Source organism: Crotalus tigris, unplaced genomic scaffold (genome assembly GCF_016545835.1).
Source record: "Crotalus tigris isolate CLP2741 ecotype Arizona unplaced genomic scaffold, ASM1654583v1 scf7180000024429.2167931701:2281839, whole genome shotgun sequence".
Taxonomy (NCBI): domain Eukaryota; kingdom Metazoa; phylum Chordata; class Lepidosauria; order Squamata; family Viperidae; genus Crotalus; species Crotalus tigris.
In genome coordinates, this window is record NW_024100596.1 from 948,557 (window position 1) to 963,487 (window position 14,931).

General features: G+C 40.2%; 2 protein-coding genes across 5 annotated transcripts in view; one reads left to right on the forward strand and one right to left on the reverse strand.

Moving 5' to 3' along the window:
* Positions 1 to 14,931, reverse strand: part of LOC120302340 (unconventional myosin-Ia-like) — a 60,648-nt gene that overhangs the window by 36,520 nt on the left and 9,197 nt on the right. For both annotated transcript variants that reach the window (XM_039330551.1, XM_039330550.1), the window contains exons 2-7: positions 9,966 to 10,117; positions 7,241 to 7,356; positions 7,001 to 7,095; positions 4,848 to 4,952; positions 3,021 to 3,067; positions 1,292 to 1,355 (exon numbers count right to left, since the gene is read on the reverse strand). In XM_039330551.1, coding sequence (XP_039186485.1) covers positions 1,292 to 1,355; positions 3,021 to 3,067; positions 4,848 to 4,952; positions 7,001 to 7,095; positions 7,241 to 7,356; positions 9,966 to 10,085 — 547 coding nt within the window. In that variant the 5' untranslated portion in view covers positions 10,086 to 10,117. The remainder of the gene's footprint in view (positions 1 to 1,291; positions 1,356 to 3,020; positions 3,068 to 4,847; positions 4,953 to 7,000; positions 7,096 to 7,240; positions 7,357 to 9,965; positions 10,118 to 14,931) is intronic.
* Positions 1 to 14,931, forward strand: part of LOC120302341 (sterol O-acyltransferase 2-like) — a 120,386-nt gene that overhangs the window by 28,210 nt on the left and 77,245 nt on the right. The window lies entirely within an intron of this gene.

Sequence of the window (14,931 nt, forward strand, 5' to 3'; positions counted from 1 at the left end):
AAAGCACCAGAAGGCAAAAAAAAAAAAAAAAAAGCAATGGTTAGAAACTAACTAAGGAGAGAAGCAACCTAGACCTAAAAAGAAATTTTCTGACAATGAGAACAATAAACCAGTGGAATGGCTTGCCTTCAGAAGTTGTGGGTGCTCCAACACTGGAGGCTTTTAAGAGGAGACTGGGCAGCCATTTGTCTGAAATGGTATATAGGGTCTCCTGCTTGAGCAAGGGGTTAGATTAGAAGACCTCCAAGGTCCCTTCCAACTCTACTATTCTGTTATTCTGCTTCTGTGAGGTGAGCAGACATATAAATTATTTAAATAAGTAAATAAGCACAGGATTAGAAAAGCTGTGGACTTCCAGATATTGTTAAACTTTATTTTTACATTTCCAGCATCTAGACCAGGGATAAGGAATGTTGCCAATTGCCATTTAGCAAATCTGGAGGTCAGCCTCCCCTGTAATGATACAGAATTTCTGTTATTGGCTGGCAATCGAATATATGCCCCATTAGATAATAATACCTGTCCCATCTTAGCTCATCTCAAAAGGCTAAGTAGAGCCAGACCTGCCAGTACTTGGATGGGAGATAAATCAAGAATTTCCACAGATCTCCCACAAGCTTTCCAAAGCTACAGAATTGCAAAGAAAAAAAAAGCAACTCTCCTCCAGTTTTCAACAAACCATAGCAGAATGAGCCCAGAAACAATAACTAGGTCTGAAGCTAGTTTGGCACAAAGCCTTTGTGTGGAGGTGGCTGCCCTCAATTTAGGAAGTACATACATATATCATTAATAATTTATATCCTTATCTCCTATCAGCAAAGACTTCCTCTGCTAGTGGTAGCCCTTGACTCATGACCTCAATTGGGGCTAAAAAAACATCTGTTGCTAAGTAATGTGGTTGTTAGCTGAGTCAGGACTGATTCTACAAACTTTTTTCCCTCAGTTTTTATGCAAGTCACATGATTGTTAAGCCAATCTTGCTTCCCCCTTGATTTTTGTCAGAAGCTGGGAAGTTCAAAAAGGAATCCAGGGATGCTGCAACACTTGGTGGTTGTCGAGCACCCAAAATTTGATCATGTGACTGCAGGCATGCTGCAATAGTTATAAATGCAAGGAGGGGTTATAAGTAACTTTTTTCAGTATCCCCGTAGCTTTGAATGGTTGTTAAATGAATGGTCATAAGTCAAAGGCTACCTGTATGGTAAATAGCACAAGACTGATTTTTCTTTATGGTCTCAAGTTTTAGCAGTTGGCCCCCTTCTGTTGAAAAGATCTGGAAGATCATACTCACAATTGCTAATGACGCCTCCTAGAGGATCACCTTTGAAGTCAAACTCAATATCCATGTATTTCCCCTGGAGAGAAAAAGAAACAGAGGGGCACATTTGGACCCAAATGAGAAGCCTTGAATCCCTAATAGATATGACGGTTTCCCTGCCCTTTGTTTGCTTAGAGCTAATCAAAGGCATTGCATAGACATATAGCTGGGTGCATTTGAAACTTAACTCTCTGAAAACAGAGGAGACTTGTAGTATTTGAAAAACTAATCGACTTATTACATGTGAACAATAAATGCCTCAGCAGGTGGCAGCACCTGAATTATCTTGTTTGAAGTTGGAAGCCAAGCCAAGTCTGCTTGCATGGGAGATAACCAGGACTCTAGATTAGATTGTATTCAGTCTAACGTTCTGCAAAAGACAATAGCAGCCCATTTCTGTACTATTGCCTGGTTGTGTCCATGAACTCATCAGGAATTGATCTTGATTGAAAGAAGACTTTCCTATTTTAAAGCTCTGAACAGATTCGTTTTTAAGATGTCACAAGACTGTTGATTTTTGTTGCAATGGATTGACGTATTTATTGTTCTGGAAATTGTCTGAAGGCAGTAACTAAGGTCAAATTACATGTGAAATGCAGCAAGTAAAAGTTACGTGTGGGATCTACATTAGATAGTTGGCATGAGTGGGACTTAAAATAATTCTCCTTTTCTTCTTTGCTCTAAACTCTAAAGCCTCATTACTGCAATGCAACTTTGCAAATGTTGAGACATATCTTTCATTGTTACGTATTGTCTTGCATATTTATTTTTATTAACTTATAGTATAAAACACAAAAATACCAAAAGCAAGTAGTAGAAAACAAAGGTAAGGAGAAGGGAAAAAGAGAAGTGTGGAAGGGGGAGGAGAAAAAAAAAGGCATTAACATCCAACTCCCTCTGTTGCCGTAAAATAAGGCATTAGCATTGAACCTCAACTTTTTACTTTTCTATAATAGCATAAACTAGCCATTTCTATAGTCAATCTAATCAGAAAACTCCTAACCTATTTGTTACATATTTTCATGAGCTATAACATATCCAGTTAGAAATGCATTTAAACTATCTGGTTTTTTATTTCTGTAAGAACCATTTCACAGGACAATTTCATTATGTTATATATGGGGGGCTGACTGTAGAACACAACAATGAAATGTTGCTCTATCCAAGAATTATTTTGGTAGATTCCAGGAAGTGCTTACATCATCCACTCTGCTCTTCTGGGGGTAAATGTTAAGTTTGATTGAGTTGTATAAATTGGCTCACAATTCTATTTCCGGATAATTCTAATCTTCTTAAAAATATTTTAGCCTTCAAAACAGCAAAAATAGAATTGTATACCTGGAAAAGTCCAAGTAAGCTCATGTGTGAGACAGAGAAATAAAGAGAATAAAAAAGCAATTACACTGTTTCTAAAAGTAAAAAGATAAGGCTTTATAAATCTACTTGCTTCTATGATGAGCAGAAGAATAAATTATGCAGAACATTTAATTGACCCTTATCATTTATGCAGGTTGGATCAATCATTCAATTGTTCTTTACAGACCACTTGAGTTGCAGAATTGTGATGCAGGAACCAGGATTTGAAAAAAACTGTAAATTTAGACTTGCTCCCAAATCTAGATCTACAATTATGCATATCTTCTAAGAAATACTAGAAGCTGTGCTAGATTCACTCAGTAGTAATTCTCCATCAAGTACTTACAAATCGGGAGGAGTTGTCATTGCGGATGGTTTTGGCATTCCCAAAGGCTGAAAGAAGAGAAAATAAATTGCACTTTTCCCTAGGAATAATCTTGTAGGCTAGCCTATCTGTTTCAGCATGGCGTTATAAAGCCTTGGGGCAAGATTAGGGAGGCAATATACCAGTAAATATAGACCAGGGGTCCCCAAAATGCTCATCTCATTGACTCTTTTATTAAGTTTCAGATTGTCCATTGACCCCCAAACATTCATTATATAAAAATAATTTAATAAATATTGCTTTAATTAATAGTACTATGAATAAGAACAATAACAACAATGAAGATTCCCTTTGACAGTTGGGGTCAATATTGACCATTTTGGAGAACCCTGGTAAAATATAGACCAATAATAGGAAAAACAATTATCAGTGCATCAGTTTTTTGCTGCCTGCTGCCTCCAAATGTATTAGGCCACCATTATAGACAATGAGCACAGGGGAGAACACCAACCGACAGGTTGATGATACTTCAGGAAAAATTGGAAAGGTCAGTTCGCCACAGCCAACTTGCCAGGGTCATCTCACTGCAGGACAACTCACCACAGCCAATTTGCTATGAGAGAACTCACCACAGACAATTCCATGCAGGATAATTCAATGCGATAAGTGTTATCTGCCACTGTTTCTTTGACATTATTTCCATTGATAAAAATGGAATTTTCCGTGATGAGGTGCCCCATGGTGAGCTGTCCTGTGATGAGATGCCCACTGCAAGTTGGCTGTGGTGAACTGACTTTTCCTAACTTTTCCAGAAGTATCCTCAACTTGTTCATTGGCTGCAACATGTTTGTTGGCAAGATGGCCATGGCAAATTGGCCGCAGTGAGTTGGCTGTGGCAAATTGTCCCATTCTGGAAGGAGAGAGGAGGGTGTCTTTCAGTCTTTCTTACTGTAAAGGAACTATATAAATATCCCAATGCTCCCAGGATTGTAAAAACAAAACACACACAAAAAAGTGAAGGGAACTTCTTTTAAACTTGTTTTTAATCCTTCTTAGCCCAGAGCCTTCTATGAGTGAGCAGCTTTAGAAATATATATATGATATTGGACAATACAATATAGGAGATAATATATATTGAATTAAGATAAAACCATAATAAAATCATCATAATATGGAGCCATATAATTACAATGGGATAGATCAGGGGTAGGCAACCTTGGCTCTTTTATGACTCGTGGACTTCAACTCCCAGAATTCCTGAGCCAGTCAAGCTGGCTCAGGGATTCTGGGAATTGAAGTCCACGAGTCATAAAAGAGCCAAGGTTGCCTACCCCTGGGATAGATGTTACAGTTTGATATCTAAGGAAACTAACCATCTAACTGTTTCTGTTGCAGCTGAAATGAAGTCATCCCAGGTGCCCTTAAATTTCCTGAGGGGACATTCCTGAACTATATGTGTTACAGTTTGTTCCGGTACACCACAATGGCATTGCAAGCTCTGGACCATTCCCCATTTAAGGAGCTTTGTCTTATAAATCATGCCAGTGGTAAGTTAGGGATTGCCAGTACAGGCAACAAATTTTATACAGTACTGGTATATATTTTTTTTGCCAGTTCAAGAGCTGAGTTCTTTGACTTAGCTGTGAATAAAAACTCAAAACAACCACTCCTTATAACCACTGCAAATGCGCTGTAGATCTGCACTTTCTCGGCAGCAAAATACTGTTTTTGCATTATGGGAAAATGTTATAATACGTAATTGCCCAGTGAATGTCTATAAATACTGATCAGCTCCTATAGAATCAATCCCTCCCTTTCCCATCCCTTACAAAGGCTGCAAGTACATACCTTCCAGGACAGGATTTGACTGTAGCAGCTGTTCCTTAACACGATTCACCTCCTCCCCTTTTCCACATACAGCTGCCACATAGGACATGACTAACTTGCTGGCCTCTAATGAAGAAAAAGTGTAAGCAGCATAGAATCAGGAAGAGAGTATAGGATTTGGTAGGGATATTTTAAAAAGATCCAACTTTGGTGTGGTAGATGACATAAATCCAGAAATCAGGAGGCAGTGAGATCTAGTCCTTCTCTAGGCATATGGCCAGCAGGGTCACTCTTAGCCCCCAAAAGGAGGCAAGTGCATGTCACTGCTAAAAAATAGTTCAGGGCCTCATCCAGATAGTCACCATGACTGTCTGGAAGGGACAAAAAGGGGGGGAGGGGCATACATAATCCTGTCCAATTCCCTTCTCAGGAAAATTCCTCAGTAGGAATCCACTACTAAACAATCTCTAATGTAGGCGGCTATCAAGTCCCAGAGAACACTTAACACCTCTGAAAAGAGACTATAGTTTGAGACAGGCTGTCCTACTGCTTAAGCCCTCTTAAATCATTATGAAATTCTCCCAAACTGGACTTTCTTGATTTGTTTGTTTTTTTCCTTTGAAGACATTTCTGTTCTCATCCAAGAAGCTTCTTCAGCTCTGATTGGATGGTGGGGAATGAAAGAATTTATACTCCTTGCACACAGCTGGTCATTTACATTCTTTTAGAGAGCCATTGATGCCACCTGGAGGTTTATCTGTGTCCTCAGGGTCACCTGAATAGTGCAAATGGGTGTGGAGCCTTCTTGGAACTGCTGAAAGGACTGTGTTGTAGACTGAAGATAGATGACGTAATATTGCTCCCCCTCTGTTGAGAGAGGGCTGTTCAGTTTTGACATAGATGGCCTCTTTGACCCCTCTTTCAAACCAACAGTCCTCTCTGTCTAAAATGCGAACTTTGCTGTCTTCTAAAGAGTGGCCTTTGTCTTTTAAATGCAGATGGGCTGCTGAATCTTGTCCTGATGAGTTTGTTCTCCTATGTTATGCCATGCATTTATAAAATGGTTGTTTAGTTTCCCCAATGTACATTAGATGACTATTCCCCAATAATCATCTGTGTTCAGGATGACTATGCATCTTCCTTTATCAACTGGCAAGATGGTGATGTTTGGGTCTCTTCCTAGGGACATCACTGCTCTCCTTTCTTGAATTATAAGGTTGGAAGGGGGGAGAGGGCTGCTGTGACCTGGATGACTGAGAATCTCCATAGACATGAAGAAATTCCTCCTTGTGATTATAGAATGCATTTAGAACTTCATTCTGAATTATTTGTAGGCATCTGGTTTATGATATTTAGGAAGGAGAGAGGGCAAATGTATTATATCACTCCATGCAATCAGGAATATATTCCTCATGGAGGAATAATTTGCATGTAATTTGCCACCGAAGCAGTAACAATCACTAGAGGAACTCTCTCCAGTCTGATAGTCTCAAATTGGTCCCACTGCTACTTCTGTCATCCCAAGGAAGGGAGCCAATAGGATTTTGCTGACTGGGATGAGGAGTATTCTAGCCCAATGCAACTCAGGCTGTGGAAGTTTGCTTAAATTGCTTACATTTATAGACATCTGGCAGTGCTACTAAACTAATTCTAACGAACCACTTTGCCCCTTGTTCCCCCTCCTGCTTCTATATTCTGCTTCATTGGTTTGAGAAAGCTCATATTAAGATGTATTTATTTAAAGAGACCCTGCAAGAGTGGTCTGTTCCCATGCTATTTAGATTACGGTTGAAAAATGTATTGATCCCTGCTCTTCTCTGAGTGCCTCAGATACCCAGCTCCTAACACTAGCAGGAAAAAGGACAGAAGAAGCAGAATTACAAATGTTAGGCAAAGTTATCAGAACTTCCTCCCTCCCCCCACAAGAGGATAAGAATGGGATAGGATGGTTGCACAGTGAATTCTCTTGCTTTGAAGACTTTACCAGCTCTTTTGGTGTCTTCAGTTGTACCCCCTAGCTATCCCTGCAGTGATCAACTCAATGCATGGGAGACCCCTACCCCTGATTTTCTCCTATCCCTTCCAAGCTCCACCAAGCTTGGCTAGGAGTTGCCTCTTGTCAATGCTTTCTTTTCTCTATGCCCTTCTTGAGAAACCCAGAAATCCTCACTCACCTGTTTTGCCGGCCCCGCTCTCGCCAGTGATAAGGATGCATTGATCCTTGTCTTGATTCTTCAATGAGTGGTAAGCATCATCAGCAATGGCATAACTGGGGAAACAGAGGGAGAAGAGTGAGAAGGGTTGTTCCTTTGGATTCCCCCTGGACCTGCCTTCTCTCTCTCTCCCATCCCCTGGAATCCATTCCTGAGAGTTACTGGGTTTGATAATTCCCACCCTGTTAGCATCTCACTTACATGTGAGGCTTGACAGCGAAGAAGTTGCAGTTCCTATACTCCTCCACTACTTTTGCTGAATAAATGGGCAGCGGCTGATATGGGTTCAGTGAGATCACCACATTCCCAATATAGGTCTGTGAGGCAGAAATAGGTTGTTCACATTAGCAAGATGGCAGTGCTCAGGCTGTAGGAGAAAGAGTCAAAGGTTGGATCTGTCCCATCAGTTCACCATTGCCCTCTGCTTTTATTTCTATTTCCTACTGTGGCTCAGGAGGACCGGAGAATTAGGAGGCATGGTCTCTTTGCTCACCGGTTTTGTTCACTGTTGCAGGGCCTCAGGGTCATGTGATCACCTTCTACGACTCTCTGACTAAGCACAATCAATGGGGAAGCCAGATCTACTTAACAACCGTGCTACTCTAACAACTGCAGTGATTCACTTAACAACTGTGGCAAGAAAGGTTGTAAAAATGGGGCAAAACTCACTTAACAACTTAGCAATGTAAATTTTGGGTTCGGTTGTGGTTGTAAGTCAAGGACCACCTGTACTATAGAGGAGGAATCTGATTTAGTGGGACACTTGCTTATAATCTGGAGTCCAAGGAGGGAGGGTCTGCATTTCAGAGAAGCAAGAGACAGCAAACTTTTAGATAGTTTGGTTGGGAGAAAAAGGATTAAGTCAGCTCCTCCTCTAAGTTCTCAGAGTATGTTTTCAATGATACAAGCAGTTTGCTTTAGTTAGTCAAGATTTCTGCCTATAAGTGAGGAACAATATGAAATTCAGCATGTCTTTCTTGGCTTCAGAATCTGCCCTATTTAACAGGCCTTTCCCTTATTGCCTTTTCCCATGGCTCCTTCACTTCCCCATCTTCCCTCCACTCCATCTTGTCTGATAAGTGGTGATTCTAGAAGAATAAATTCTCATGTTACTTGATCAATGGACACTGTGCAGCTATTCCAACTTTTGTTACACTAGGGAAAAAGTAAACATAGGAAGACTCCAAAGAGAGGATTATTTCATCTGGTGAAAAGCAAAAATTCCAATCTAAAGCAAACTACTCAAATCAAGCTCAACCTTTGATAGAATAGAATAGAATAGAATAGAATAGAATAGAATAGAATAGAATAGAATAGAGCTGAAAGGGACCTTGGAGGTCTTCTAGTCCTATAGACTAAATATTTTTTTTCTGCATGACTATGCAACTGCTTTGCCCAGGTCCCTTTCTGAGATTTAATCCCCCAATTTCCCAGTCTAATCAGGTGATCTCCCATCCAGGTATGAGGCAGGTCACACTCTGCTTACTATTGTGGGGTTGTTGTTGTTTGCTTTTGCTTTTTTTTTTTTTTTGAGATCAAGAAAGTTTGGCTGGGTGCTGCTACCTGCCATGAATGAAATGAGGCAATTAGGTTGAGTTCCCTTCCCCCCAATGATCTCCTGTGCTAAGCACAGTTAAATCTGGATATAATGTAATGGATTAAAGGAATAAACTCCCGTGGGTTGGGCCCTCTTTATTTCAAATGCCTTATTAAATATTTGTGTACTCTGTATACAAACAAATGGCAAGGATACAAGGAACAAATTATTAATACTTAGGAGGTACAAGCAAGTTAACTTGAAAGTTTCCATTAATTTTTGCATTGCTATTAGTTCTTCTCTGCTGACTATGCATTGTATGATCTTGGCTTTTAAAGCAGAATTTATTAATAAACAGAGACCATGAAAAATACAAATATTATTAGGTTGGAACCCCATTAATGTTTCCTAGGTTGAACCCACAATGCCGAGGTACTTCTGAATAGACTGTGCACAGAAGCTAATTTGTGCAGTGGTGAAAGTGCTGGTTTGGAAACCAGGAGATGGTGACTTGTAGGCTTCCCTTAGGCATGAAAATGGTTGGGTGATTTTGGGTTCTCTCTCAGCCCAGCCCTCATCAAAGGTTGTGATTATGGGGAAAATAGGAGACAGGAACATTGGATATATTCACTATATTAAGTTATATCTAGAAAAGGCAGGATAGAAATCAAAGAATATTGTAATGATCGCCTTGGATGCAATAACAAGACTTTTGAAGCACCATTTGAACACCATCAGCATTGAAAAAACATCCATCAACTGCAAAAGGAAACTTTATCTTTAACATCATCTAACAAAATATTTGCCTATCCCAAATCTTGGGAAGGATTCAGTAGATAGATAAAAATGCTCAAACCAGTCTAAATACCTGGCTGACTGTGCGTCCAAACAATAGTAGTAGTAGTAGTAGTAGTAGTAGTAGTAGTAGTAGTAGTAGTAGTAGTAGTAATAATAATAATAATAATTATTATTATTATTATTTCAGTTTTGAGAGGTGGCTACTCTCAAAATGGAAGGTTTCCTCCATCTGAAGAATGGCCTGGTTTAATCAGAGGAAGTTGTCCATCCACAATAAGGAACAGAAGATACATGGGTCATCCTCTTGTTGAGATGTCCTGCTTTCCTTTTATAGCATTTTTTTTTCATTTTGCAGCAATGCATAATAATCAACATATGAAAATATTTATGAAAATCTTTTGGCCCTTTCTGCTGGTTGCATTCTTTCTTTCTTTTCCCTTTCTAGGATAGTAGTGGTGGTTGCAATGGTGTAAGTAGCTGCTTCGATTGTGTGCATCATAGTAGATCTTTGCAGGTTCCAATCTTTTTGACCCTAAAGTGAAAAGGCTCCCAGATCTGTTATTCTCTGTATCCCTCCCCATCTCCACTTACATAGATTTCTTGATGTTCGAAGCGTTTCTTCAAGTTCTGCATCAATGTGTCTTCAGTCAGTGGCTCCAACAGCACTAGGTCTCCCACACCAACAGAGTCAAGAACTGCCATGCTCTCCATGGTTGCAGGAACAGCAGGGATTCCAAACTAACCTGCAAGTGAGTGAGTCACAGGTTAAATCCAGATGCTTTTGCCACACAGTCAAGAGCAGGCGTCTTCAATCTTGGCCCTTTTATGACTTGTGGACTTCAACTCCCAGAATTCCTCAGCCAGGCACATTGGCTGAGGAATTCTGGGAGTTGAAGTCTACAAGTCATAAAAGGGCCAAATTTGAAGACCCCTGATCAAGAGCTTTTCACACAATGACTGGTGAAAAACAGTTGCAGACTCTTGGTTCATTCTTGGCACTAGTGACAATCCATAGAGAATAAAGTGCAAAAAAGGAGAGAAAAGCATAATGCCCAGGGTGAGTTTCACAACATTAGAAATAATCAAATAATTAACGTGATCTAGATCACTGCTTGACTGACTGTGCAATTTAGAAAATGGCACATAAATGGATGTTTTGGAGAAGGTTCCTGAGAATGCCATGGACAACCAAGAAAACAAACCGATGGACCATCAAACAACAAATCAATCCAGAATTCTCTTGAGGCATAAATGATCAGGTTCAAATGATCTTATTTGGGATACTATGTGAAGATCTTGCTCTCTGGAAAAGGCTATAATTGGTGGGAAAGGTAGAAGGAAAGAGGAGGATAAGAGAATGATAAACATAATGCAGAAAAGACTGCAGATATTATATAGTATTCCACAATACAGGTAATACTCATTTAGTCATCACAGTTGGGACCTGCAACTCCATTGTTAAGCAATGAGGTCACTAAATGGATCCCTTTCAGTCAGGGTTATGGGATAGAAGTGGAATTAGTTGCACTTGTTGATGATCTCAGGCAAGAGTGGGATGGGGGTAGTGCCACCATCCGCACTCACCTTGATCTCTCAGCAGCCTTGGATACCATTCATCATGGTATCCTTTTTGGATGGCTGTGGGGTTTGGGGTGGGGCAGTGCAGTTTTGTCTCCTTTCTCCAAGGCTGGCCCCAATTGGTGTTGATAGGGAGTGAAAGGTCCAGCCCACAGCTGCTCCTCTGTGGAGCGCCACAGGGCTCGGTACTCTCTCCTCTCCTTCAAGCTGCTTCAAGATTAGTAAATGTCTATGAAGATGTTCAGTCATCCAAGTCATGGTTGTGTCACAGATGCTTTTTCAAAAGGCAACTGGGCTTTTTTTGTTTTCTTTGAAGATGTTTTGCTTCTCATCCAAGAAGCTTCTTCAGTTCTGACTGAATGGTGATGGGGGGAATAGAAGGATTTATATTCCTTGTAATCACTGTAGACATCAAAGGAGGAGAACTACATTGGAATTGGAAGGAATCTGATTACATCTTGTCCAATTCACAGCTTTTACGCATTCCAAAAAAGTTACCCGAAGCCTCAAAAACTTTAAGCCTTCTAATAAATCTGCAAAGTAGATTTATTACTTGGAAAGGGTATGACCAGGTTCTTCCTACTCTTTTTTTTTTTTACAAATCTAATAGCATTTTTCCATGAAGATAACTTTTTTTGTACTGTTTATTTTGTTTTATCTTATGAAGTATCAAGAGTTCTTCAGGATTGTGAGGGTTGCTAAATGTGATTGGTAGACAGGCAGGCAGACTTCTCCCCACTGCTCTTTGCAACGCCCTCTCCCCACACTGAAACAACTGGCCAATGGTATTTATTTCTACATTAAAATTTCCAAAGGGGAATTAAAGGTTAAGTATGATTTTTTTTTCTCTTTTATTTTCTTTTTTCTTTTTTATTATTGTTAACTTTCTTAATAATAACCCTGTATTCTGCTCTGGGAAGCGAGGGGTTGAGGGTGGGTGGGTGGGTGGGTGAGTGGGTGGGTAATGATAATATAGACATGGTAAACACTTGGGCATTTCCCCTATGCTGCGTTCATGTGTTTGAGAGGGATGAGAGGGGAGGAAGGAGTAGGGAGGAAGTAGGATGGTTAGAGGAGAAGGGGAGGGGAAGAGAGTAGGAGGGGAGGAGAGAAAGAGGAGGGAAGTGGGGAAGGATTAGAGAGGGTGGACGCAGCCTGGGGGGGATGGGCAGGCAGTACCAATGGTTAGGAATTTAATTGTATTTTGTATGAATAAATGGAAAATAAAAACTTTTTAATAATAATAATAATAAAAAAAATTTCCAAAGGGGATTTATGTCAACATCGTACAAAAACCTCTAAACAGTTGCAGCCCATTATAAGATTCTTAGACTAGAGATGCAAAATTGTTGCTTTCAATAAGACAAACCTCATCCTTTCTAACCAAATGAAACATGCCAATATTTCTCTTGAAGCAGTCTCATGTAATATTGGGCCATGAACTTTTAAGAAGTCACAAGATTTTGGCTGGGTTTATCGCAAGATGCCAGCAATATGTTTTATCTCATCTTATTTTATTATTATATCAGTTTTCTTCTTTGGATGATTATAAACCTTGTTAGCTGTTCCAGAGCTCCTTAGTGAGAGGATGGCCAGATAGGCTTAACAAGCAACCAAGCAAAACCATGTTCAGCTAATTTGTGGTTTGATATACTGCAGAAATCCAGAAAGTGGAGCTAGTTCATGATTCAGCATGTGGGTTTGTTCTGTAAATGATTGAAGGAGTGCTGCTCTATACTCCTCTAATTCAAAAAGAAACAATGCTGTGGCTTTGAGCATGTGGTATTCTCCTTATAGAAGAGGCAAGAACAAGTTAGCAAGTATCCTAACAAATGCAATCTCCTAATCTTAGAACATATTGGTAGATGGAGAGGGAGAGTGTAACATAGCTAGAAACATGTATAGGAAGGCCTAAAGACTACCATTTCGGAAATGTTTTGTGTATACTTCCTTTTTTTTCCTTCCACCCATCACATATACATCCTGCAATTCCATTGATTCCTACACCAGCTGACAGCTGTGGATGAGGCAACTTCCTGCTCTAGCTCACTGGAATCTTTGCCAGCCCATTACCCCATGCTTCCCAGTGGTAATCTCTTCCCTTCTGGTTCCAAAGCATTGCTCCCTGTAAAAATACCCCCCCCCCCGGAATAGTTTCTTACTGGAGTCTTCTTCATAAGGAATTGCCATTTTGTAAGCAAATCAAATGAACTGGTCACCTAGCCTTTGCAGTCCAGAATCTAGGGACTACCAGCTGTGTCTGCAGGATCCTGTTGTTTTCAGTAAAAAGCTGAAAGCAGGATTGTGGCATCAGCTGCATGCTCCACCCTTTTGGGGCATGTGTAGGACACCACAATGCATTTGGAAAGCAGTGGGATTTGCATTGTGACACTGAGGTACTGCTTTTGACAGTCTGACTCCCTCTCGCCTGCCCTTCCCACGATGTTGCAAGGGCCTACTGCCAAGGCAGAAAAGAGATCTCAAATTGATCCACAGATCTTGAGCCATAATATCCAATTATTTTAAACTAAGCCTATGTGGGAGCCTTGATACACTTGGAGGTTGCTCACAGGAAGCCAGGAAGAGAGGTTTCTTTCTGGATATTGCTGAATTATTATATACCCAAAATCACAACATGTATGCGATAAGCCATGTCTATCAAAAAGTTTCAGAATCAAGCCTAATATTGTGAAACAGCAATTTTAAAATACTTAACTAAAAATGTTTTCATTCGGTGTCTAAAAGTTAGTATAGTTATATTTGGCGCATCTTCTTAGCAAGAGCATTTGAAAAGCTGGGACCCACCACTGAAAAAGCCCTCTGCCTGGCCCTTACAAGTACATCTTTTGCTCCCAAGCTAGGGAAATACCGCCCACCTGTACTGGAGCCAGAAATGAATTAGCAGTCAAAGCTGTTTTGTTGCTAAGGCTGGAGTAATGTAGATAAATCAAATGACAGCCATTAACATCTACTACACTGCACAGCTGAAGCTTTTCTCATTGCTGAATCTCCATGCCAGAAATAGTTTCAGCATCACATTTTGGTCCATGATGTAGTCCACTAGAACAATTATTTGATCATATAATTATTTTTATTCTGCCTTTTCTCCAAGAAACCTGGTTCACCTCCTGACGTTTATCTTCACAAGCTGTAAAAGAAGGTGGGCTGTGCTTGGCAAAATGTATTGCTGCTTCTACAGAAAAACAGAATTGGAAGGGATCTTGGAGGTCTTCTAGTCTAACCCCTTTTCAGGCAGGAGCTGTACCATTTCAGACAAGTGGCTGTCCAGTCTCTTTTTAAAAGCCTTCAGTGATGAAGTACCCACAACTACTGAAGGCAAGCTATTCCACTGATTAATTGTTCTTACTGTCAGGAAATTTGTCCTTAGTTCTAGGTTGCTTCTTGTCTTGCTTTCTAGTGCTTTGGAGAATAGGTTGACCCCCTCTTCTTGTGGCAGCCCCTCAAATATTATAACATTGCTATCACATTACCCCTAGTCCTTCTCTTCTCTAAACTAGCCATAGCCAATTCCTGCAACTGTTCTTCATACATTTTAGTCTGAAAGACCCTGCTCATCTTTGTTGCTTTTCCCAGCACTCCTTCCAAAGTCACATCTTTTTTATAATGTGGTGGCCAAAATCCGATGCAGTATTCCAGGTGTGGTCTCACTAAGGTTTTATAAAGCGGTACTAAAATACTTCATGTGATCTTGATTCTATCCCTCTGTTTATGCCACCAAGGATTCCATTAGCTTTTTTGGCAGCTGTGGCACACTGCTGGCTCATATTTAAGTGATTGTCCACTAGGACTCCAAGATCCCCCTCACAGGTACTGCTTTTGAGCCAGATTTCACCTAATCTGTACTTCTACATTTGGTTTTTCCTGCCCAAGTGTAAATTCTTACTTTTCTCTACTTTTGGTTCTTCTGAAAGAACCAAAATGCCATAGCTACCATGGATCACTCTTCAGAAAGTCTTGG